The 26,470-nt window shown below is 43.3% G+C and overlaps 5 protein-coding genes and 1 non-coding gene across 6 annotated transcripts; all 6 read right to left on the bottom strand.

Moving 5' to 3' along the window:
* Positions 1-217: 217 nt before the first annotated feature.
* On the bottom strand, positions 218-2,457 carry ccmFc. Its single transcript has 2 exons — positions 1,690-2,457; positions 218-781 (listed from the first exon to the last, which is right to left on the bottom strand). Exons 1-2 carry the CDS (start codon positions 2,455-2,457, stop codon positions 218-220), a joined length of 1,332 nt encoding a protein of 443 aa, YP_009414558.1.
* Positions 2,458-4,497: 2,040 nt separating this feature from the next.
* ccmFn lies at positions 4,498-6,279 on the bottom strand. The gene has a single exon. It carries the CDS (start codon positions 6,277-6,279, stop codon positions 4,498-4,500), a length of 1,782 nt encoding a protein of 593 aa, YP_009414559.1.
* An 8,087-nt stretch (positions 6,280-14,366) lies between these two features.
* Positions 14,367-15,164, bottom strand: cox3 (cytochrome oxidase subunit 3). Its single transcript has one exon. It carries the CDS (start codon positions 15,162-15,164, stop codon positions 14,367-14,369), a length of 798 nt encoding a protein of 265 aa, YP_009414560.1.
* Positions 15,165-16,140: 976 nt separating this feature from the next.
* On the bottom strand, positions 16,141-16,620 carry atp8. The gene has a single exon. The coding sequence runs from the start codon at positions 16,618-16,620 to the stop codon at positions 16,141-16,143; it is 480 nt and encodes a 159-aa protein (YP_009414561.1).
* Positions 16,621-19,984: 3,364 nt separating this feature from the next.
* Positions 19,985-21,667, bottom strand: rps3 (ribosomal protein S3). The gene has a single exon. The coding sequence runs from the start codon at positions 21,665-21,667 to the stop codon at positions 19,985-19,987; it is 1,683 nt and encodes a 560-aa protein (YP_009414562.1).
* Positions 21,668-22,303: 636 nt separating this feature from the next.
* trnM-CAT lies at positions 22,304-22,377 on the bottom strand. The gene has a single exon. It is a non-coding gene; the product is annotated as a tRNA-Met (tRNA).
* Positions 22,378-26,470: the final 4,093 nt, after the last annotated feature.

Raw genomic sequence — 26,470 nt, forward strand, 5'->3', positions numbered from 1 at the left:
CATATTCTATTGATCCAATCCAGTTTAGGCAAGTCCCCACAGTTGATTCGTGCTAACTCCTAGCAGCGGTTATGTAGGATCTCTGAGACCAAGCCATAATTCAAATGGATAATCACTTGAACTAGTATACATAGCGAAGATACGGGCAAAATGCCTCGATGCGCTGCAGTCACTACTTTGACTCCTTTTATACAATTATGAACTTTACGTAACTTTCTCAATTCCAACGCAATTTATCCTTTTGGAGTTGACGTAACAAACTACGCGAGCCTCCCAACGAAGCCAACAGAAATCCTATCCGAATAAAAAAAAGAAAAGGCAGTTTCATTATGGTAGTATACCAGCCGCCTGTTCTTGAACTTCCAGTTCCAATCGAAGCATATAGATCCGTAAATGGATTTGTATGGATAGCTACTTCAGTCGTGCTCGTTGTTTCTCGAAAGTATCTTTTTTCTGGGAACATGCTTAACCAGAAATTTGGATGTTCGCGATTCTTCATCCACCGATGCAGAAAATGCTCCAGTTTTCCATTCTCAAGCAAAAAGTTTATTGACAACAGGTCGGCACGAAGTGATTCCTCATGCTCAAAGATGAGCCGATCATTCGTTAAGGACGGTTTATAGATCATCAAATTCCCACAAATGGAATGAAAAGTGGGTCCATGTAAATGATCGAGACCCCGCAAACAACAACGTTCCTTCCCCATATGGAGTTCGGAACCCAAAGGCAATCGTTGAGTGAACTGTATCTTCTTTGTGTTAGTTGACCTAAGCCGCACCATTACTGCTGGGGTGGGGCTCGGCCTTCGAACCGTACGTGAGACGAGTTTCTGCCTCATACAGCTCAGGCCGAAGACCGGGGGAAGTTACGAAGAGATGAGGAGACCCAGCAGCTGCCGGTCGGGGCGGGGATAAGCTTGTGAAGAAGCAAGCTTCCCAAAAACCGACCCTATAGCGCTAGCGCTTCGCGTTCTTTCTATCCCATTCCGGGATAGGCAGCTAATACTAATCTAATAAGTTAAGTAGTCGTCTGATCAATCGGCTCGGACACTAGACCGCTCGTGCCCGCCCATTCTGTCTCGTCCTAAATGGAATCTTTTAGTTACGCTGCGCTCCGACCCGAGTCCCCACGTCCGCTTTTTCCGCCCGCAACCCAAGAAGTTGGCAAAGCCAACACAACATTAGGGCCGTCCCCTTCATTCTATGCTGACCCCGGCCGGGGCTGGCTTTTTGGGAAGCCCTTTCCCACTGCGCTCACGGCCCGGCTGGCCTGCCAGCGGTAGTGGGAATTATCCCGTTCCCTGGTCAAAGACTTAGTTGGATGCGGGATCTACTCCACGAGGAGCGGTACGGACGTAGATGATATCATCACGACCTCTCTTTTCGTACCGCTAGGGATGCTGAACGCCACTTCGCCAACTGGCGTTACCTGCGCGTTCGTGTCTCTCAGTGTGGTCAGCACTGGGTGTTTTCGAGCAGCGAAGCTTACACCCATTCGCATTAGTTCATCCAAAGTTCCTTACCCTTATGCACGAATTATTGAATAAGCCATCTTCCTATCAAGGTTAAGGATTCAACTGAGCACCTCAGCGGCGGGATTGAATACCCGGATCGAATCAGAGTTCACGCCGCCCGCCCTGAACAAATAGGAGGCGTGGGCCACAGGTCGCACATAAGCCGCCGGGTCGCACGACAGAAGAACACCCAACATAAAGATGCACACTCCCCCATGTGAAATATTCATCTTCATGTTCACTTTTTGGTAGTAGTCGCGACCAACAGCCATCAGCTGTCGGCTCGTTGGTAAGGCGGGAGCTTCAAGCCCGATTTCAGGTAGCACACCCCCCATGCAAGCACCACCCGACGAAGGGGGGACGGGGAAAGCTACAGGCCCAAACCCTTCGACCCTTCTTTCTAAATGGGGGCGCCCGGGGCACTTTCTCTTTTCATTTCGTCGTTGCTCATTCCCGTTAGGCCGAAGTGTTTGGCCTTTTCTTCTCCGCGCCCGCTCACGCTTCGCTGACCTATCGCGTGGTAAAGAGAAGAAAGTACGAAAGAATAGTAAACGGAGCACACCGCAAAAAGATTCTAAATAGGGTAAGTCCCCCTTTAATTCGAGAAGAAGAAAATGAAGAATGGGAACGAAACGAAATAAGGCGTTTCTAGCTCTAGTTTCGGATGAGCTTCTCCCAATTATGTCTGGTAATAAAATAGGGCAACTTGCTCTGACCAAGACTCCACTTTTGACTCCGTCCATAGAGCGTATGAATTTCCTGGAATGTAGATAAACCAAAAGAAGGAATGAAGGGATAAGAATAGGAATTAAAGTACCATTGGAAAAAGGGGCACCTGTGGGAACATCTCTACTGACGAACCATTTCAATAGTACGGGTGCTGCCGTGCCACAAGGCACGACCATGGAAGTAATGAAAAAGAAAAAGTTCTGGAGTTTTACCATCTGCTCTATCCGTTCGAGTTTCGCTTTTCTCTCTAAGATGAAAGACTAAAAAAGAAAGTGTTCGCAAGGCATACCGAAAGGATACCAATTAAGCCGACCATTAATGACTAGTTTGAACACGAGGAGGGGTCTGATCCCTTATTTGATCAGACCGCTCTTAGAAAGAGAAAACAAAAGCAAACTCTCCAAAAGCTTCGCTTTAGCGACTTCTTAATGCTTCGCACTAAGCGTGTAAACAAAAGCATAGCTTTAGCTATTACAAATCCAAAATCTTCGCTTTAGCTCAACTTCGAGCTTTAGGTTGTTTACATGCTTTATGAAAGCATGGAAATATTGAGTGTTGGAGTCACCTAATTGAATCCAGTCAACTCTGGACTTCTGTTGCCAGATCTTCTCCTCAATCAAACTCCACTTTTCCAATTGTTCCAACTACTTCTTCGTAAGTGAGGTTCGTTTTTTCGGTTTGAATAGGGGATCTTTTTTGATTGAAGTAGCCACGACTTTGGTCGTAGTCAGTTTAAACACATAAACTTAGTCCACTTGCAGCCATGTTGATAAAATTGAATGACTTTACCAGTCACTCGCCCTCGTAAGATCATCTTACCCTGTGGTCGACATTCTATTCTTCTTAGTCGTAGGTGCTCATTCTATTTTGATTTGAATGGGCCGAGTCTCCCGAGGTACATATGGCCGGCCCTTCGGGTGTCTCGATGATACAAAGAAAAAAAAGACGAATTCCAATCACATCCCCTATCACTTAAAGCCAATCCTTACCAAAGGAGGAAATGAAATCGAACAGCCTGGCTGCCTTCTTTTTTTTCCTCGACAATCAAGCTGCACTTCCTTCTAACAAGTGGCTGAGAGTTAGCAAGCAACCTTTGCCTCTTGGCAGGAGGTTCGCTGTCCCCCTCCTTTCCGGTCCGGCCGCGGTACGGCACCTGAACTCGAAGCTACGATCAGATCCGATTTGATAGGCTGCCTGCAGAAATAGCGATCGCATAACAATTCATTCTTGTGTGTAGCGCGCGGGGCCATGTCTTCCGAACGATCATAGTACGATCGCTCATCTAATATCAAATCAATCTGTAGATATCACTTCCTTTCCAAAAGCTTCGCTTTAGCGACTTCATACCCCCATAGCCAGAAAGGATAGCGTATCTACAGAAGAGAGAATACGGGCCTTACCCTTAATTTAGTTTAGACGCGGTTCGAATTTACGCTATAGGCTGTGTTAAGCATGATTCTTTGACAGAAAATCGATTTTTTTCCATGACAACAGTCGCGACTATAAAGAGTGCGGCGGTATATAAAATACTGCTGAATAGGCAAGAGGTCAGGTACTCTCATTCCCGATCGGATCGATATTGGCTAAAACTATCTATCCATAGCATTTCGGACTGATTCACTTCTTTATCGAAGCCTTATCCGATCCGGGAAGACCTACTAGCGACTAGAAGCGGGCACGGTGATAAAGCTTTGGTCCAAGACTTATTGGAAAGGTAATGGACCAAAGGAATGTAATAGCTAAAGCTATGCTTTTGGGAGGAGGATACTTTTTAGATACGAAGAATTATAGGATGATTCTTCTTATTCAAGATTTATCCATATCATATAAAGGGCTAATAGAGTTGCGCTTTCTTAGTACATTGCCTTTCATTACCAACCTGTCGTCTTACAGCACGAAGTTCTCAGATGTTCGCTACTCTTCTATTAAGAAAGGCGGAGAGATGTTAGCCTTTCGCTATTAGTAAGTACTCCCTTAGTTTTGACCTAATGAGCTTTCTTTACGTTGAGTTAACCCGGCGGGTTCGCCTAGTGGAGAACGAAGAAGAATTCTGGGCCGAGTAGACTCCATGCGCATCTAGTGCAGTGGCTTGGAAGTAAGCTACCTTGACCATCTTCCGAAGTTCTAAATAATCTACTGATCAAAGTAAGAGCGGACTGCTCTACATTCAGTCACGCCGCAGTGATCTTCTTCTAGTTGCGGGACGAAATCTGGCAGCCAATTGTTGGCTCTGAATAACCAGCCCAGCAATAAGCTCAATTCTTCCATAACATAAGGGGGCGAGGTTGCGCGCGAGCCAAGTGACGTAAGTGCACAAGAGTACTTCGCGCTACAACCATCTCTTTTTTATAGGTTCTACGGACCGATGCCTGCTGCTTCATCTGAGAGAAAAGAATCATAGATATGCCGGTCATTAGAAGGAAGAACCGCCATAAAAAGATTCCTCGTGTATCATCTGTAGCAAAACTATGAACGGGAGCTAGCAATCCGGACCGTATTGAAAAGGTTCCTAAGACACAGCATAGAAAAGTCACAATATTAAGAAGCAAAGTCCAAGAATGAAGAAGGGGTAAAATGACTGAATGAATACGAGCTGTGGCTAATACCCGAGGCATAAAAGAAGCATTTTCTACGGGATCCCGAAACCACCAGCCACCCCGACCTAATTCATGATGAGCCCACCAACTTCCTGGCAAGATGCCTACGGTTAAAAAGCACCGACATGTCAAGATCCAAATTCGAATTGGTTCCTGGTCCTGGTCAGAGACCACTGTGTTCGCGCCGGCGGTCCAACAAAGAGGCAAAGTAGTGGTCTTTGTCTTTCCATTACGAAAGAAACGCTTCGCCCGCTCCCTCCCCGTGTCCACTAGCGCTCTTGTCCAGAGCGAAGAGAAGGCGAAAAAGCGCCGCCGAAGCAGCATGAGCAGGCTTCTTTTGCTACGCAACAATAGAGCAGGATAGCATTTGGCGCCCACATCTTTGAATTTAAGGGTAAAGAGCTCGCTTGTTATACGGGATCCGACGCATCCAGCAGAGCAAAGCAGCGTTCCATTCTTTTCGGCGACATCCTTCCGCATTGGCGGCGAGTGGAGTGCCACAATCCCATTCATCATTTTTGATCTACATAAGGCAAAGCCCATAGCACTGGCGACGTCTCCGGCATAAATGCAAGGAGGATGTATAGCTGATATAGGATCTTGTGGAACAGGATTTGATTCTGCAAGCGGTTCGGTACGAACGAAGAAATTTCGAACAAAAGGATCGGAACTCGCTGATAGGAAAGGAAAGAAAAAGAAAGCAATGCCAAGAGCTCCGTCAATCCGCTGTTCATCGATAGACGAAGCTCTCTCTTTATCATCTCGTGCCAGATGCAACAAAGGATGAGTCCTTTTTCCTTCCCGCGAACCACGAGAGCGCCTAGCGCCCAGAAGAGCAAAGCTCATTTTCCTTTCAGGGTAAAGCGGCGCGTAAAAAAGAACTGGCCCGTCAAAAGTCCGGTTCCTTCGCGAACAAAGTTCTGAATCAACAAGAGTTCGTAGAACGAAGAGAGTGTACAACTGGGGTTCGTGAAGAACTCTACTTTTTTTTTCGTAACGAGGAAGAGATAGAATGGAGTTCTTCACGAAGTTTAAGACAAAGGAAAAAAGAAGACTTTCTCTATGGCCTCCTCGTTTTGAGACATTATGGCTTTGGGATCGACCCCGGTAACAAAGAAGGAATCCATAAAAACTTGGGATCCGACACCATAATAAAATACTACCTTCATGATTAGACCATGTCCCTGAGATTTGATAAAAGAAAGGTGCATTAGCGGTTAATACGTTGTAATTGGATAAGTTATTAGGAATATGACAGAACAAAAGACCAAGGAAAGAAAGAAGAATACACAAAAATGCGGGTGCTGCACCAAACGCTGGTGGTTGTTTCTTGTTGTAAGTGAATGCAATGAAAAGACCCGGAAATAACGAATAATGAAACAATTCATATATTGACATTTCGTGCTCATTTCCCAATTTCTGCTTTGTTATTCCCATCATCCGGTAACCACAGGATGATCCACAAGAAAGGTGGCAGGATTCGAACCTATGGCCGGCCCACCCCTGACCTGCTGGGTTGGGTGGCCGGGTTAGCACCCCTCGTCGCCTCTGTACTCGAAACAGATGCGCTTCGCTACCCAGCGCCTTGTCTCCTCACTATAAGAGAGTAGCTGCCAAAACAAGCTCTCTAAGGCTAAGGTCGCACCTCAGATCCGAACAAGGGAATCGCTTGAGAACTAACTGCATACCTGAAGTTAGCTTGTGTGCGCATAGCCTTATCTTTTAAGACTTCCTTTAGGAGGCTAGAAAGTGTTCTGACGGCAGCTAAGCCTACTTCTCATGTCCCCACTCATTGATTAGCCGATACGAGAGATGGAGTTAAGCTACATCAGCTATAGAATCGAACAATGGACCGGAAAGCAATCAAGATCGGAAAGAAGAGCTGGCAACGTTTTGCCTTCTTCAGAACAAGCAAACTAGCGACTCCTATTATAGCCCATGAGGTTATAGATAGTTTGTTTAGTGTGGTTCTATAAAGAGATTCTTATTAGTTAGTAGAAATTCCCTGGGAGTTCCACCAGCGGCCTGAAGGCCTTCCCCCTGGCTCCCGCTTGTGCTTCTAAGACCTAGAACTCAGAAGTCAAAGTAGACTTACTTCTTAGCTTCAGGCACTTCCAAGTCACCTAGAGCAGGCCTTAATGACTTACCGACCGAATTGTACTGACTTGACTGCGCTTGGATTCTCGAACTCTAAGAGCGGATTGAAGGAAGACATCCGATTCGATCTGTCCGCTTTCAACCCTTTGCTCCTTCTTCTAACTTATACAGCTTTCTGTAATTCCATCTAATTGGCCTATCGGTGATATAGACTCTTCCTGGCGAGTTGCCTACCAGGTAGCTGCCTATAGCTTTTACCTAGTTCATTTCCCTTTAAGGGGATCTACTACTTATCTAAATAGAAAGATAGGGCCAAAGTCAAGTGATTCAACTCAAGCACGAACCGCTACCTCCTCTTCTCCGAGTTCAGAAGAAAAAAAGTCAAACTCGTTAGCTCATAACATTCGTTCACTCAAACATTTGTGAGCTCCAAGTCTAAGAGCCTCTCCGGTACGAGAAGTTAAGGGTGAATTTCTCTTCTTTAGCGAGAGTCGAAAGGGCGTGAGCCAGTGGCTATGGGGAAGGAAGGGTCTAAGTAAGGAGCTATTGATAGTGACGAACTTTCACGTGGTGAATTGTTGGCTAGGAAGTGGACAAAGCGTCTCTTACAAAAAAGGGTGGTTATAAAAGTAGGAAAAAAAAGTAGCAGTCCTTTGTATGGTTAGTACCCTCGCTTACCTCTTCTAGTATCCTTCTGTCTTCCGTAAGACTGCCCGTTGTATCAATAGAATATTTATTCATATCTCTTTGCTTTTTAAGCATCTCATTCTCTTTTTTGGACTGTGCATATTTCTCAGATAGAATTAGATGTCTAATCTTTAGACTCTCTATACCCTCACCCAAGCTTTTGAGCAGAATTTTCTTACTTGCGTTATCTATACTAGATAGGTCTATAATAGATAAAGGCTCACTATTGATCCATATCTTTTCACCTATTGAATCAGGAATCAATTTCATGAACCTCTTATTATTCATAGCCAAACCAAGAGTGTGCGTACCAGTTTGCTTAAATAGCACTAGGTTTTTCATATCTACCCTGAAAGTCTACCTCAAGCTCTGTTTTCAATTCTGGATTCTTGTACTGTGCCTCAAACCAACCGAAATCTTTCTAGCTGAAACAGACTTTTCTACTTCTTTTATGGGGTTCGGACAAGACCCTTTCTTTGAAATCCAACTAAATAAAGTGAAGCAAGCGGTAAGTAGAGGGGAAGATTCTAACATTGGGTTTCTCTTAATTCTATTGAAGTCACTTAGCCTAACGACAGGTTACGGCACACAGGCGGAGGTCTCAACTCTTATTCTATTTCGGGCACGTGTAAAAGACCTCTTATCCTTCGATCAATTAGTCGATATAAGTCTCTGAAACGTTAAAGGGTAAGATTCTCTCTCCTAAAATATTTGCGTAGGTTAGGGTGTTCTACTAACTTGCGCCATCATCATTAATGGCGAAGAAGAAGAAAGCTACTATCAATTCCGAACAACTAGAGTATTCTAAACAACCTGATGTAAGTAATCCCATGAGTAATCAACAAATGGAGCCACCTCGAGTAATTGCGAATAAACCCATTTCTGTGAACCCAAATAAATCTGGAGAGATAATGGTTCATTCTCCTTTTGTCCATCCAAGTGCTGGATTGGTATCCATGGAATTGCATAATGCTATTATTGCGATTAATCGATCTCTAGGGATGAATGGAGGTGCACCTGCTACAGTTGCCAACGAAATAGTAACCCCTGGGGGAAAATGGAAATCAACCTAGCAATACTATCTTGAATAAAAATGGTGAAGCAATGGTCCCTATAATGAGGAGATTACTGGAGCTGAATGCTGAAATTGATAAGGCTCTTAAGGGGCCGCCTCAACCTGATACAGGTACTCAATCTCAATCTATGCCTCGTTCTGTGAATCGTAGATTTATGTTAAATGCTAAGGTTCATAATGCCCAACCTGCAAGTGAACCAACTGTGCCTGTGGGAAAGGATGCTTGGACTGGTTTGTTTACAGGATCCAAGTTAGCTGGAAAGGGTGTTGCTCTTGCATTTTTGGCTCCAATTTATAAAGAAGGAAAGAAAATAGCTCAATTGCAAAAAACGGATGTTGATATTGGGACTGAAAAATGGTTGAACTCTGTGGTTTTATATGTTGTTGGGGATACACCCACTATAGCATCAGTTAATAGATTCATTTCTAGTACCTGGAATCATGTTGCTGAGCCTGTTGTTTATCTTCATGATGATGGATATTTCATCATTACCAGACTCAAGAAGATCAAAATGAAATTGTTTATGGTGGTCCATATACATTTTATAACAAACCTGTTATAATAAAACCTTGGTCCCCTGCATTTCTGTGATGAAGTACTTAAGGTGATACCACTTTGGGTACGGCTTCCTAATCTGCCTCTGAACTGTTGGGGACCGGATTCCCTTACTAGAGTCGGTAGCCTTCTTGGAGTCCCTTTGTATGCTGATGAGTGTACAACTGCTCAGTTAAGAGTTTCGTTTGCTAGAGTGCTTGTAGAGATGGATATTACTTCCCCTCTCCCAGATGTTATTTGGATTGAAGATGCTGCAGGGAACTTGTTCAAGCAAAAGGTTGAATATGACTGGAGGCCTTCATACTGTAAAATATGTCATATGGCTGGGCACAATTGTGATCAGCAACCTGCTTTGCAACAACCGAGGGTTCAGCCTAAGATCACTCAGATATGGATGCCAAAGCAGACTACTCAACCAGCCGCACCTCCTAGCCACTTAGTAGCTACTCATTTGCTACTGCCACTGATACTCCTACTCAGGCTCCAACAGTGGCTCAATCAGGAGCAGATGCTGGGTGGAGGGTTGCTACCAAGAGAGGTAGTAGAGCTATGCCAGTACCATCAAGAACAAGTCCTAATAATTCTTTCTTTACTCTTGATGACGAACAACAAGGAGGTGAGATGCAAAATGAAGATGTAGGAGATTTCGATAGTGGGGGCGTTGCTTCAGGGCAAGCTGGATTGCAATTCCTTGTCAAATGAGGTTTAATCTGTGCACTTGGAATGTGAGAGGTTTAAATGAGCCTCTCAAAGTCTCTGAGGTTAAACACCTTATTAATATTCACAATATGAAAATTATAGCTTTGATAGAAACTAGAGTTAAGTCTCTCAAAAAATGAGAAAAAGTTTGCATTGGACTTGGGAAACAAATTACGCTCATAGTGATAAGGGGAGGATTTGGGTTGGATGGCAACATCTTGATGTTGATATGACAATTTTAGCTAGTTCTGATCAGTTTATTCATTGCATCATAAAAGATAGGCATGGAAGCAATTATCTCTTCTTCACTTTATGGTCTGCATACTATCGACACAAGGAAACCTATGTGGAATGATATTATAGGTTTGAGAAACTCTGTCACAGGGCCGTGGCTTTTAGCAGGAGACTTTCACTCTGTCCTTTCTTTTGAAGACAGAATTCATGGAGCTCCTATTACAGGAAATCAGAGATTTTCATTATTGTATTGAAAATGCAGCTCTCTTTCCTATTAGTAGTGGTGGCAATCTCTTTTCTTGGCAGAAAGGAATTGGTGAAGGAAAAACTTCAAGCAGAATTGACTGGTGTTTAGTAAATGTTGATTGGATGCATAATTTGACTGATGTTGTTCCCGAGTATTTGAATCACTCCATTTCAGATCATACTCCTCTTCTTATTAGTTGTTTACCTGAAGCTAGCGGAGGTAACACAGTTCCCATTTTTCAACTATCTTGCTACTCATAGCAAGTTTTTTAAGGTTGTTGAGGATGTTTGGCAGGCTCCTGTTAATCATGGTAATCATATAAACTGTGGATAAAGCTTAAAAAGGTCAAGGTGCAGTTAAAAACTGAACTTTACACTCAGAAGAATTTAGAGGCACTGTTGCAAAAATGGAACACGCAAGGAGTTCTTTGAGTGCAAACTCAAATTCAGCAACATGCAACGATTTGTATGAGGAAGAGCAGGTATGTATTCATGAGCTAAGGAAATGGTCAAAGGTAGAGGAGATTGCGTTGAGAAAAAAGGCAAGGAATGTAATAGCTAAAGCTATGCTTTTGGATTGCTTGGTTTAAAATTGTCTCAACGCAATCTCCTCTCTTAAAGAAAGGCAAAGAAGAAACAGGATGTCAGTGCTTATCAATGATCAGGGGGATAGGCTGATAGATGCAGATGATATTCAACGTGAAATTTTTGGCTTTTAGAAATCTTTGCTGGGTTCATGTGCTTCTGTTCTGCCTACTGTCAATATTCCTGCTCTCAGAAGTGGCCCTAGATTAAGTAAGGAGGCTGGAGAATACCTTTCCCAAGAGGTTACTGGAAAAGAAATTGATCTGGCTATGTGGAGTATTGCAGATGATAAAGCTCCGGGATTGGATGGCTTAAATGCTGTTTTTTTCAAACAGAGCTGGAACATTATTAAAGGTGACATCTACTCTGCTATTCAGGAGTTTTTCAGAACTGGTATCATGTCTAAACTGTTTAATGTCACTTCTGTCACGCTTGTTCCTAAAGTTCCTAATCCAACGAGGGTTCAGGAATACAGACCTATAGCATGTTGCAATATTTTAAGATTATTTCTAAGATTCTCACTAGAAGAATGCAAGGCATTATTGATTGTTCAGGACTGTCAAGCTGGTTTCATCCCAGGGAGACCAATTTCTGAGAATATTCTGCTTGCCACGGAATTTTTTAAAGGGTACGGGAGGGCCAATGTTTCTCCTAGGTGTATGCTAAAGATTGATCTGAAGAAAGCATATGATTCTTTGGAATGGTCCTTTCTTCACGATGTAATGAAGGAACTGGGTTTCCCTGAGACTTTTGTGCAGTGGATTTTTGCGTGTATCACAACTGTCTCCTACAGCATTCTCATCAATGGCAGGCCCTGTGCTCCTTTTGAGGCAAAAAAAGGACTAAGGCAAGCCGCGCCTTTTCTCTTTGCAATTGGAATGGAATACCTCACTCGTCTCATGCAGCAACTGTACAAAAATCCCAACTTCCATCCAAAATGTGAGAAATTTTTATCACATCATGTTTGCTGATGATCTCTTGATGTTTGCTAGAGCTGATTTCATTTCAGTAACAATGCTTTTTTTTTGAAACCTTCCAACTTTTCTCTCATGCTTCTGGTTTGGAAGCAAATATTGAGAAAAGTAACATCTACCTAGGAGGGGTGTCTACTCATGACAAACAGCAGATTCTGGATGCTCTTAGGATTCCTATGGGAGAATTCCCGTTCAGGTACTTAGGCGTGCCTCTTTCTACTAAGAAGCTTCCGTATGCTCATTGTAAATCCTTAGCTGACAAGGTGGTAAGTAGAGCTAAAAGCTGGACAACCCAATTTCTTTCATATGCAGGCCGGTTACAGTTGGTTAAAGTGATTCTTCTCAGTCTGCAATCCAAAAACTTCGCTCCGATCGCTTAAGCTCAAAACCTCTTCGAGCTTTAGGTTGTTTACATGCTACTGGTGTCAAATTTTCATACTCCCTAAGATGAAAGAAATTCAAGCTTTTTGCAGGTTGTTCCTTTGGACCGGAGAAAAAAATCCTTCAAAGAAAGCTCTAGTTTCATGGGCTCAGTTATGTCTTCCAAGGGTTGCCGGTGGTCTGAATATCAAAGACATAGGCTTATGGAACAAAGCAGCAGTTACTAAGCTACTTTGGGCCATTACTTTTAAAAAGGACAGATTATGGTGCAAGTGGGTCGATACTTATTACATTAAAGGTAGAAGTCTTCATGATTTGACGTGTCCTACTAATTGCTCTTGGGCTTTGAAGAAAATTATTGGCAGTTTCGCACTTGTGACTAATGCTGGTGGATGGGACCAGGTTGTGAAGAATGACTCATTTTCAATTAAAGCAATGTATAGAAATTTGCTCGGCGATCACATTAAACTGGGGTAGAATGATCTGCAATAACAATCACCTAGAAGCTTGTTTATTACTTGGCTTACTGTTTGGAGAAGACTTCCCACCCTTGATAGATTACTTGAATGGAGAGTGGTGAGTCATAATGTTTGCTGCCTGTGTGGTAACTGAATCAGTTGACCATTTCGTTTTCTCGTGTTCCTTTTCTGCTGGTATCTGGAACAAGGTTCTTACCCTTCTAGAATTTCTCTAGAAAAGCTGATAGCTTTACTGTTGAGCTGGATTTTGTGATCAAAATGAGTAAGAAAACTGGTGATAGGCATAAGTTGTACGTGATGTTCTTTGCTGAGACCGTCTATCATCTCTGGTTGCAGAGGAATGAAAATGAAAAGGAAGCTGTAGGAATCCAGAGGCTATTCTGAATGATATCATGTTTAAGGTAGCTTGCAGAGCTTCTGATGCTCAAAATTCTCTCTTGCTTAAGCTTAAGCGAAGCTTTTGGTAGTTGACTCCCTAAAGCTCGAAGTTGAGCTTAAGCGAAGCTTTTGTTTACACGCTTAGTGCATTAAGGTAGTTTACTTGCTTAAGCTTAAGAAATATCTAAAAGGCACAAAACCAAAACAAGTGAGAAAGCCGGGGTTCAAGATAGCACGGTTCCAGCTTTCCCGCTCAATAATGCTAAACTTAGCTAACCTGCAAGCACTCGCATAAAAAATTCTTTGGGGAAGAGTAAAGGCGCTTACTCTTACTGTTAGATTGACTAAGGCAAACGAGTGTTCTCTCCTTTTTCTTGCACTTTATTCCCCTCCTCCCCCTGCGGTTAGATTAGTTATGGAGTTGGGCAGCGGGAAGTTCGCTCTTGCAGCTTATCTTCTTAGCAGCTATTCCAGCAAGCGCCTCTCAAAGTAAGCCTATCCATGATAGTAGAGTCTGAGAAAGCAAGCACTAAACTCAAAGCTTATGGCAGCAGCTAGAGTAACTCGAGTATTAAGAAAAGAAGGAGGTGTCCTAACGGAGTTCGTTTCTCGCGCTTATGCCCCCCCTCTGCCCTATCTCCATTCCGTAGATAGAATCTGGAAAATGAGATATACCATATACATACCTTTTTTCTTTTTTAGGTAAGCGCTTAGTATAGTAGTTCGACCTTTTTAATATACCTACCGGCCGTTATATGCTTTAAAGTGGAGATAGGTTAATTCCTATCTTGAATAGCTATAACAGAGGGTTTTTTCTATGAGTTCGATCCATTAGGTTCTTCGATTTGTTCAGAAAAGAAACCAGAGACAATAAAACATCTTTGATTACGATTAAAAAAAAAAGATCAAATAGACCAAGATCCAATTTCGGGTCATTTCTTGGTGAACATGATCTGCCATAATCTCTTCGATTCTTTCATTTATGTGCCAGAATACAGAGAGATTGGGTAGGAAAGTGGAAGAGACTTTTTTCTATATGATAATCAAAGGGAGTGGGAAAGCTGCAGTAATTCTTTGGAAAAGCCCGATTCTCTTTGTCTTCGAGCTTTCATTCTTCAATCCACTGATTCGTTCCTTCATATACCTCCCCACCAATAGATAGAGACAAATAAGAATAACCAAACCACGTCTACAAAATGCCAGTACCATGCAGCTGCTTCAAAGCCAACGTGATGTTCCTTGGTCAGATGACCAAAATATTGGCGAATACCACATATAATCAAGAAAAGAGTACCTATAATCACGTGAAAACCATGAAAGCCTGTTGCTAAGAAAAAGGTAGAACCATAAATACTATCCGAAATAGTGAAGGGTGCTTCATAATATTCCATTCCTTGAAAGCCTGTGAATACTAGAGCCAGTAAAACGGTAGCTACTAAAGCGTAAACTGCTCGTTTTTGCTTCCCCGCGAGTATAGCATGATGAGCCCAAGTTACGGCAGCTCCGGATGAAAGAAGAATAAGGGTATTAAGAAAAGGGATTTCCCGAGGATCTAAAACCCAAATCCCTTTTGGAGGCCAAATACCTCCGATCTCTACCGCAGGTGCCAAAGAAGAATGAGAAAAAGCCCAAAAAAAAGCAAAAAAGAACATAACCTCCGATACGATGAACAAAATAAAACCATATCGAAGTCCTAATTGTACGACTTTGGTATGATGTCCTTCTAACGTGGATTCGCGTAGAACATCACGCCACCATACAAACATGGTATATAGGATAAAAATAAGGCCCAAACTTAGAAGTGTTGCACCCCCTTGAAATGAGTGCATGTACATCACACCTCCTACGGTCGTTGCCAAAGCTCCGAGTGAACCCGAAATAGGCCATGGACTTGGATCTACCAAATGAAAAGAATGCCTTTGAGATTCAATCATAAAGCACTTTGTCTCAGTTGTATGTAAACCCCCCTTCACCCCCACCCCCTAAAGTGTTAAAGAGGGGCTCTTTGGGGTCTCATTTTCTTTCTATCTGACAAGACAAAGAAATAGGAAGGGATGGTTCTTTCATTGCATTGATAGAAGTCTAACTAGAAAAAGATCTCTCTATTACTTTGAGAATCAAATCGTTGGTTTGACCGACGAACTACGTGGGAAAATGGACCTTCTTTCTTTTATTTTCAGCAAGCAAGTATTGGAAGCGTCTTCTAATCGACCTGAACAACATATACGCCTTTTATTGATTATTATTCATTTTTTGAATGAACAATTCATAGTTGCGAATTGCCCTGTAGACCCGTCGGTAAGGAATGCTTTGACGGACTTTGTTTATCATATATAATGAGCTAAAGTGGCTGGCGAAAGGGGAGTACCCTGGGGATAAAAAAAAACTCCCCTTAAGCGGTTCAATTCCTCTAAAAAGCGTATTGGACGAATTCCGTCGATAATAAGGTATGTAGTCGCTAAAGCGAAGCTTTTGGGAAGCCTCGATCTTTTTTTCGACCTCCGCCTGTTGATAGACGAGATCAACGAGAGTCTTAAGGGGAAGCTGCTGCACGAAAGAATGCGGAGCTAGCCTATTATATTAGAAAGTTGAGCTCGTCTAAGGTCATCGCTCAGTAAGGGCTGCTCCAATACAGGAATGTCCGGAACAAAAACAACAGGATCTTGCCCCCACTCTATAGGGCTCGTTGACTTGAGCTTGGATAAGCTGCCTCAACTCCGCGGGGTCATAAGAGGACCCGCGCGGATCGGCGAAAGCTACATTAGAAATTACACTAATTAACAGCAAGAGCACCGGGGAATATAATTCAAGAGTTATTTGGAAAAAAAAAAAAGTACCCTGTGGTAATACCTCAAATAAGTCAAAAGTCAAAGAACCAAGAAGGTGACCAATAGAAAATCATTCTGATGGTCATATTTTGAAACTTCCTTGGCCGTGTAGAACATGGATTAGCATTATGTCATTCTTACAAGTGATCACCCATCCAGGATTGGAAGAAGTGCTATATGAAGACTTCGAGATCAAATAGAATATGTTTCTTTCCATTCCTCGTGAGCCACTTATTTCTCCGAAACAAGAGATCAAAGAGATTTTCTTCCTTTTTCCAAATAAGTCGGCGGCCTTACACCATTGGGATACTTCGAATAAACTAGAGTACATATAGGATACACCTGTGTGAAAACCTTTTCTCAAGATATCTTCCAAACTCTTGGGGTCCTTGCTTTGGATGTTGTTCCCCCGGCGCGAAAGCAGTTGATTTCGTAGTTTTAGAATTCTGCTGATCCCAAGTACTCCATCCCTATCATTGCATATTAGAATATAGAAAGTAAAGAAGAAGAGGCATGACCAGAAGAATTGTGTAAAATAAGTAAATTGATCCAGTTGAGGCATAATAATGTTTTCTTTTTAGTGATTCCCTCCAGACAGCTTAACTCCGTCAAGCCTCTAGAATGAGTTGGTGGTTCAAATTTGTTGGTTGTTGACCAACAACGGAATGGGACAGGCATTGTTTGAGCCCTTTTTCCAAGTTAAGAAAGACTGCTTCTGACGAAACATCCTTCACCGCACACTTTCTATATATCTGCTATCATCAAATTAAAAAAGGTTTCTATTATAGAAAAAAAGGAGACTAGGGACCATGAACCCGCTCTTTCATTATTTTTTAGAGAAGGCTCTCAGCTTTCTTCCTGTGCTTACTATTAGAACACAAGCCAAAGAGCTCAAAACCACAACACGAGCATCCTTTACTAGTTTTTGAGTTTTCGCCTTTGGAACTCTAGCTTAGATAGAAAGGGTTTTTAGGCCGGATAAAGGTCTAGGTTAAGTCCGGAGAGAGGGCTTGATGAACACCACCTCCTGGTTAGTGATTGGGCACGCGCTTCCTTTACGGCGTAGAATCTCTTTTTTGACGTATCAGAAAGTTTATTCTACGCCCGAAGTTTCTATTTATGCAAGTATCTTCACTTCAATACCCAAAGCTATACATTTAATGATAACCGAACCCAAGCAAGGAGCTTCAATCTTGTCTATTTCCTTGAATGGTCGGGCCAGAATTGTTGAGGCCCGGACCGATGGTGCAGCAAGCTTTTCGGTGGTGCTCCGGAGTTATCTTGGGCATTCTAGCTTGGTTTTGCCTAGAAGGTTCTAGCATGGAAGTGTCTAGAACTCCCTTGTACAGATTTGTATAGAAGGATGTAGAAGCCTCCTTGTATTTAGTTGTTCCTTGGGAGGTGGGAACTTTCTAGAATCTTAGAGAATACTCCTTAAGAGGAGGTTATAGATTGTTCTAGAGTAGAACTTTCTAGGGATCCAAGGAGCCTATAATATAAATAGGCCTCCTCATTCATTTGTACATATCATCCAAGCATTTGTAAACAAACTCAAGCAATACAAGCATTCTTTAAAAGCCTACATACTTTGTGCCTACGTTCTTCTTCCACACTTAGCTTTCGTTGCATCACTTAGGCTTAGCCGAAGCATCCAAGTGCCTTGACTAGTTAGTCCGACGGGAGTGTGACGCTAGTGGGCAGCGTGTGAGACTAAGGAAAATAGTCAGCACGTGACACGTGGTATCAGAGCAGCGACGATCGTAGGGGCGGTGTCGTTGACGTTGCGGTGTGCTAGCTGCTGTGCATACTTTGAGTAAGTGCGGAGCAATACTATGGCGCAGAATAAGGAGAGTGCTGCTATCGGGTCCGTGATTGAGGAGACAGGAAGGAAGGTAAGCCGGACCTCCATGCTTGAGGAGCGTGTTGCTAAGACGGAGCTCACTGTTGCCGATCTTCAAGACAGCGTCTTGGAGATGGAGCAGACCGTCGCTGGATTCAATGGGACGGTTGCCGGCGTCACGGAGGACGTTGAGGGACTCGATAGCCGGGTCAACGATCTTGAGTTGGGGGCTGTGGAAACAAAGGGCGAGACACAACTGCTCGTCAATCAGGTGGCTGATGCTATTCGGTCCGAGATGACCCAACTCAAGGAAACTCTGATGGGTCCAGGCGATGAGGGAGCAACTTGACTCCGTGCGAGCGGACGTCAATCTCTGTAAGGCGGCTGTGGCAGGGGGTGCCACTGTGCGGGAGGGACCGAGGATGAAAGTCCTCGAGCCGCCTAAGTACCATGGGAAGCGCGACGCTAGGGAGCTCGACAACTCCCTTTTGGATCATATGTTCAAATTATTCGAAACATAATACAAACAGGTGGGGGGACGGGGGATCTCCCTATCTTAGGCCCCTGCCAGGTGTGAAAGATTCCTAGGTGGTAGTAATACATCCCATTATCAAGGAAATCCAATTCTGAGGTGGGTCAACTTCCTTAGCAGTTTGATTTTCCGTTTCGCGTTGTGATCATCGCATTTCCGTGACTGGCACTTATATACTGAAATTCGCTTATCTTCCTTCTCAGTACGAGAGAAATAGAAAGCAACAATCTAAAGCATTGGCTCCGCCCGTAGTAGAGAGAAGAGAACCTAGCTGGCTGGACCCAGAGAAGGATGTTGAGTTGAGTAAAGTCGAAGTACGTAGTCGCTTAAGCTCAAAAGCTCGAAGAGCTTTAGCTTTAAAACAAGCAAGGGCAGAGCTACCGCGAAAGCCGTTGCGCTAACGCGCTATAGTTTTCTTGGTCCTTAAGCTTCGCATAAGCGACTTCATACCAAGAGCTTTATTCATACCTCTAATGGGCAGCTTTCCTTGCTTGCATCTGATCTAAGCCTATCGCCTGCTTCCAACTTTCTATTGTGCCTGCTGTTAACTCTTGTTTCCTTTTTTTTAGGAGAGTGCCTTACTCAGAAGTAATAGACTGATTAAATGAAAGGTAATTCCTATTCACTTAGAAGAATAAGTAAGGAGCTGCAGATGAATCTGACTCTATCAATTCCTTCCTTTAATCTGCCTTGATCCTATATACCAAAGGAAACAGATTCAACCAGAAGTGAGAGTTTCAAAGCTATTAGTTTTCTTCTATTATTACATAATATTGGCTTACTTGCCTGAAAACTTAATAGGAGAAGGTGACTGAGCTGACCGGAACTGTGACTGGCTTGCTATAAGAAATCTTGATCCGCTGAAGCGAATTTGCGACACCTTAGGTAGCACCAACTCAAAGTCCGCTTTCGTTGCCACTGGGCTAGAGAATACCCATAGAATAGCACAATATAAAAAAGCACTACTTCCTTGTAAACACGATTGTGCCCCACACCCATGAGTCACTTCATTTTAGGCGGCATTCCACGCACAACTCGCATTGAAGACTGCCCACACGAGAAAGGAGCGACTCGCCGGGCTCGAACTGGCAGAAAAAGAATCTTTCCTATCTTCCGGCAAGAGGAGTCGCTTTGGTAACGCAGTTCGGAACTCATCCCTACATCTGCGGGTCGGGAGCCTGCCAACTCCTAAAAACAAAGAAAAAGATTCGCCCGCCCCGCCTTCGAATCTTTTTCTTTGTTTTTCCCGGTCGAGCTCGTACTGCTCGCGGGCTTCGGGAGGAAATTGAAAAGGTCACGACGGGCCCTCTCCATGGTGAGAAGAGGCTCTATCTTAGAACGAAGATCGGCCTTCTGCCGATTTCTTAGTCTTGAGCCGTATTCATTTCCTTATCTCTTTCCATCGACCACTTGTTGGGCTTGTCGAGCATTTTACAAACTCGCACCATACATTAAAAATGGGATTTGTCCCGTGGACACACGAGCAATCCAAGTTGTGTACCGTCCGGTTTGCAACCTCTACTACATCCGCCTTTACGAGATTGACTCTATTTTTTACGTTTCGGATATAGCACGTCCTTTTTCTTTTTTACTATAAGAAATCCACACTTTGACACCTACGATTCCGTAACGAGTAGATACTTCCGCAGAAGCATAATCAATTTTCTGGTGTAATACATTACAGGATGTTTTTCCATACTTTCCGCATTCAGTTCTAGCAATTTCTGCACCTTCTAATCGACCTGAACAACATATACGGATCCCCTCTACCCCCTTTTTCATTACTAATGGAATCTTTTTCACTATTTTACTAAAAATAGAACGAAATGATCCTCTTTTCTTTTTCGGTTGAAAAGATATGTCTTGAGCAATCGAAGAAGCACTTTGATAAACAGATTTGATCTTGACCGATTCAATTAAGGTATTAGTGTTTGTTCTATTAGACAACAAAGATCGCATTTTTTTCACTTCGTTCAAATAAGAGTTATACCCGTAAGGAATTCTTCTGTTTTTCAGTATGATCTCTATCATCATCTCTATTCCCTTTATCAATTCTCTTATCCCACCTAGATCTATGAATTTTTCTATCAATTTGATTACCTTATCCTTACCCAAGAGGTTCCAACATTTTCTCCTTAATTGACCTAGGAGTTGTTCCCGGGCATCTTTAAAAAAGAGGGCTTTATAAACTCTAACTCCATCCCTTGGAAAGAAAAAGGTAGCACCGAAGAAAGGAAAGAGCGAGATGGCGGTTTTTCTTCTTCCCGCGAAGCGAAGATCATTCGCTTGGCGAATGAAGTGGGTCAACCTCTTTTTGGCTTCGGCCAAACACTTTTTATCGCTGGTCGAGCTTTCCAAAAAAAAAGCGATGCGAGAACGTATTCTCTTATCTAAGCGTCTTCCCTGCGTATTAGCTCTCTTCATCGTGGATGGCTCAACCACGCCCGGTGCCACGAAATGATTGAGAACTAGGACGGGATCGAAATGAATTTTGTTCTTTGTATGCAATAAGTATTGCATGACCGAATAATTCAAGGAAGGGCGCGCTGAAGGGAGGGTCCTTTTAAGTAGATGTCTTGTCGGGCCGTCGTAGCGGGACTTCTTGGGGAAAAAGAACTTGAATAACTTCGTTTTTTTGAAGGAATCATCATTTTCTATCAGAAAGGCTATGTCATTTACAACCTCGGCGTATTTCGGATGCTTGAAGGCCCCGCTGACCCGAAGTGATTTAGAAAGATTCTTCTTTATCGATGGTGATCGGTCATGGTATCCATAGCGTTGCTTCTTTTTTGGCCAAACCCTGATTTCGTTTTGCTTTTTCTGGTCGTCGAGCCTGATCGACCCGACTCTTTTCCCGGCCCTTCGGCCTCTCACTTCGTTTCGTTCTTCTTTTCTACCCTCGCTTGAATAAAGACACTCGATTGGCCCGACTTTCCCCAATTCCCACCACCGGCCCTTCTTCTTTCCGGGTCTGGATTTTGTGCGTCGTTTCCGTCGTTGTGGTCGACGAGGAAGAAAGAAATTAATGAATGTTCTTTTTTGAAAATGTATAATAATACACCTACCGAGGCGAAAGCCAAAGGTAAGTCTCGTAGGTGGACGTATCGAACCAAAATAAGATCTCAGATTGATATCTTGATATACTAATTTACCATAATAATAATCACTAAACCAACTTGAATCCGAACTACGATTCAGATCAAGTCTTACCGAAATCGGATTTCCTTTTCGTGCCATATATGCTTAGACTTGACTTTTCCCCTTTTTCTTCCCGGTTCAATATTTTTTTCGAAGGTCTTCCATAAGCATAGCTTTAGCGTGTAAACAAAAGCATAGCTTTAGCGAGTCAACTCCCTTAAAACGCTTTTGGTTGAATGTTCACACTTTATGCACCGTCTGCACGTCCTACATTCACTCCCGGGAATTGAAACGGGAAAAGAGGAATTGGAACCCCCGGTCTGCTGTAGTCAGCCTTAACGGTTTGCTTGACTGGCGAGTCTGCCGTCTCCGCGTCTTTCCCTTTTTTTGAGGGCTGCTCCTCAATCGAGTGCCGATCTTCGCTTGGGCCGTCTCGCGAAGATCTTCGATCCGAACCTTCGCATCTACTATTTTTTAGAGGATGAACCATGCCTTCGCTATTGCAAGAATATAGCGATCGAAGAGCTATCGCTCAGCTGCTTCGCGTATTACGAAATATTCCCCGAAGGGGGATGCTGAAAGAGCGTAGGTAAGTGGTAAGCGTAGGAGGCATGCCCGAAGGACAGCGGCAGCAGTTCCAGGAGCTTCCGTTAGATTGAGATCTGCAGGTATGAAGTCGCTAAAGCGAAGCTTTTGGGTGGCGGGGACTTCGCTTGTTTCGGGTGAAGAGGGTAGTAGGCTTAGTAGGGCTCGAACCTACAATATAACCGTTATGAGCGGTACGTTTCAACCAATTAAACTATAAGCCCTTATGGATCTTTACATGCAATTATCTCACTTCGGGAAGAGCGGACGGAAAGAGAAGGCCTTTGCTCTATCTGCTTCTTCCGCTTCCCAGGAATGAACAATTGGAAAATCTATTTTTTTTTTCAATTGTTTATAATATATAAATCAATCTTAAACCAAAAAATGAACTAAATAAAGTAAGCGACTCAAACTGCCGGTACGCTTTCCGGCTCGCAACGACTTCAAACGGGCGGGGGCTCTCTTGCTTTGGACAAGATGGCATGGGTCTACGATAGGAAAGTTCCCTTAAGAAAGAGATGAGACTGCTGACCCGGGATGTGGCTAAGAATTTCACTCATTTATTCTGAGTTACGTGGGAAAGAAAGTTATGTGAAGGAACGTAGTCGCTTAAGCGATCGGAGCGAAGTTTTTGGAAAGGGCGTAGCAACAGAGAAAGAAAGAAGCTTGTTTTATTTACGGAGCTAACGAACATAATCTTATTAATATATGATGTCATTTCTTATTGGAATGGAATTCAATCTTGAAAAGGGCGCTAAGATTGACTTGGTTGTAAGAGAAGAGAGAGGATGGGAGTTGCTGATTCTATTCTAAGGCATTTCTGTGTGGGACGATGCCGCAAGCAGAGCCGGAAACGCGGTAAGACTTTCTAGAGATAGCCTTCCAGACTCAATCTTTTGACAGGATCTTCTTTAGCTGAACCTGAGTTCGATTAAAGCTGGTCCGCGCCTAAGAAAAATTGTTTGACCTCTCCCCAAAAGCTTCGCTTTAGCGACTACGTACGTTGTTCGAGTTCGTAACCTCTCCTTCAAGGTATTCAATCGCTTGCTTTAAAAGGTATGAGATTGCTCGCAGAGGACTAAGGTCGACAGATAGGGATAGGCCAGCAAATGCAATGAGAAAGTCTTCTTCTTTTCTTGCGGATGAATTTCTCGAATACATCTTGATTTTATGTAAGTGAACGGCTACAAGACCATAGAGTAGGCAGAGGATGGAAAGCAAGCGGGAATTCAATTTCTTCCTGTGAGCGATGGAATCGATTACTAAGCTTTGGAGCGAACACAAGAGCAATAAAGGTTTCGGTTTGTGAAGTCTGAGCATTGTAATTCCTGGAGTTGTTGTTACTCCTATACCTGTTTGAGGCGTTAGAGGACTTGTCTTGGAATACGCCTGATTGGATTCCATCCTCAATTCTCTACCCGATCTCTATGATCGCTTTGAAGTCGGGTAGGTATTGGGCATACATATGCTTTTGATACTATGGCAAGAGGGTTTTCACTCAAATTTCCGGTTGCCCCCCCTATAGAGGTCTATAACGAGGTTTAGCGATGAGTTCTTGGGAATCCCTTTTCCTCCATATGGTAATGTACTCAGAGAAGGTCTCGGTTAGGTTGCAGCTTGGTGCTTTCTAAGTCACGCTTGGTTACATCTACCTCGATGTTATAACTATCCTTATTGTTGAACTCATTGCATATGTCCTCCCAATTTCTTGAACTTGTCATCCAGGGAGAGGAACCCTCTTAAGGCAGCGCCGGTCAGTGTCCTTTGGAACAACTGAGCAAGGGTTCCGAAGGAAGCACCCAAAGGTTGCATGTTCCCGGCATACATGAGGAGATGTGTCTTAGGGCATCCCGTTCCATCGAACTTGTCCATGTCGGGCATTTTCAACTTCGGGGGTAGCCCAGCATTGGGAACACAACCAAGGAGGATGTGCCCACAATGTCCTCATCTTTCTTAAAAGCCTTCCAGTTCTTTTCCATCTGTCCAAAAGCTTCGCTTAAGCGACTACATACCTCATTTTTTTCTATTTCGTTAGGGGCCAGTTGTATGTTAAACTACCCATTATTGTGGATGCTAAAGCTTATACCAGAGTAATAAACAGGAACTCCACCCCTAAAAGCGTACCATTCGCGATATGAAAATTCTTCTTTAAGCAGATTTTCTTATTGCCCTATGGGGTAAAGGAACGTAGTCGCTTAAGCGAAGTTTTTGGATCTGTAAAGGGAAAAAGGAAGGGCATTTCATATCCGATAGGATAGTTCAAGCAGAAGACAGCTGGAAGAGCGGAGATACAGGAAGAAGAGAAGTAGACTTGCGTATGGCTGTACGGGGAGGAAAGAAGAAGAGTGCTGGACAGGACTATAGAAAGATGGTAAGGCGAAATAAGAACACAGTAAAATCAAGAACTATTACTTGAAGACCAGCTAAGAAGTCGACTGCTTACTTTCTTTCCAAAAGTCGACGCCACTACCCGAAAGCTTCGCTTAAGCGACTTCGTTCCTCGTGCTCGCTTATAGAATCCTATATATATCCTACCTGGTCTTTCCTAGGCTGCTTTCCACCGTTCAAACTATCCGCTATTAGGGCTTCCCTTGAGACTGCTCACAACCTTTTCTTGACTCTGTCTTTTCGCTTCGAAACCTACTTCCTACCAGGAGAAGATGTTATTGATTCTCTTTGAAGGTGGGGGACACTATTCACGGGGATTGCACAGAAGGGGAATCTTTCTAGTCGAGATAAAAGAAAATTGCAGTGATCCTGAGGTTAAAGCTTATTTAAAGCATTTCTTTTCCCAGGGTAAATCTATACCTAGCGGGGATGAAATCCCAGTTCTATCATTTTGAAAATCCACGCTCTTCTCCTTGGAGCTCTGGCAGCGCACGTTTAGGGTGCTCTGCTATCGTGCGCCCAATCTCCAATGGCGAGGAAGAAGAAACATCAGCCTGAGAATCCTACGATGGTAGTTCCGACGGCAATTCCTACACCCACTGTACCCCAGTTTGTGCCGGAAAACCCTCAGAGAGAAAATATGATGCCACCCACTTTTGCGAGTTCCGTGATAACCCCCAATTCCGCTACCATTGCTAATCCTCCGATTATTGATGATGTAGAGAAGTTACGAGTGATGATTGGGTCGATTGATCAAGCGTTAGGGCGTAGTTCTTCGAGTAGTGCTGGTGCGAACTCGGAAAACAATGAATCCAAGGCAATCAAGTCGCTTAGCTGCGCCTCCTCACCCCAGTGCAGGTCAGGTATCTGATGAAGTGCTAGATGCGATTGAAGCTATGCACAGAGCCACTATGCCTTCTCAGAGGATGGTGAATCGACGATTGGAGATGGAGGGGCCTTCTAGCTTGCCTGAGAAGCCATGGTCAGGGTTATTTGCAGGGGCAAAATTGGCCTCCAAAGGTATGCCTCTTGGTTTTGTTGCTCCTGTGCTTAAGGTTTGTAATAGCTAAAGCTATGCTTTTGGATGGTAAAAAAATAGCGCAATTACAACAATGTGAGTTAGATTTGCTTGCGGAAAAATGGGCTGCCTCTATTGTCATGTATGTGGTTGGTGATATTCCTAAAATTGCATCTGTTAATCGATATATTTCAAGCAATTGGACTCATGTTAAGAAGCCTACTGTGTATCTGCATGATGCAATTTTCTCATTCAATTTTGTTCTGTTGATGATAAAAATGAGATTGTCTATTCTGGACCTCATCCGTTTTTTGGTCAACCAATGATTACCATGGTCTGCTAATTTTTCTTTCTATGAGGAGATTCTTAAAGTGATTCCAATCTGGGTGAAACTCCCTAATTTACCACTGAACTGTTGGGGGAGTGATTCCCTTAGTCGAATTTTTTGTTGGGTGTGCCGTTGTATGCAGATGAGTGCACTACTACTCAGGCTAGAGTTTCATTTGCTAGGTTGCTCGTCGAAATGGATGTTACTGTCGCTCTTCCTGAGTGTATTTGGATTGAGGACGGGAAAGGGAATGTGTTCAAGCAAGAGGTATGATTGGACCCCTCCGTTCTGTCAGGATTGTCAAATGGTAGGACACTCATGTGAGAAATGGGTTCCTGCTCCTACAAGGTGTTGCTGCTAAAACTAAGAAGGTCTGGGTGGCTAAGAAGTCTCAGCATGCTGGTGCTCAACCTAATCACCATGTTCAAGTCCCTATAGAGGAGGCTAATGAAGGGTGGAGGGTGGCTAGGATGTGGATGTGCAAGTTTTGTTTGTTCATGAGCAGATCCTTCATTGTTATGTGCAATGTAAGAAAAGTTTTCTTGTTTTGTTACCATAGTTTATGGTTTGCATTCAATTGTTA

This window comes from Spinacia oleracea, mitochondrion (genome assembly GCF_020520425.1).
Source record: "Spinacia oleracea mitochondrion, complete genome".
NCBI lineage: Eukaryota > Viridiplantae > Streptophyta > Magnoliopsida > Caryophyllales > Amaranthaceae > Spinacia > Spinacia oleracea.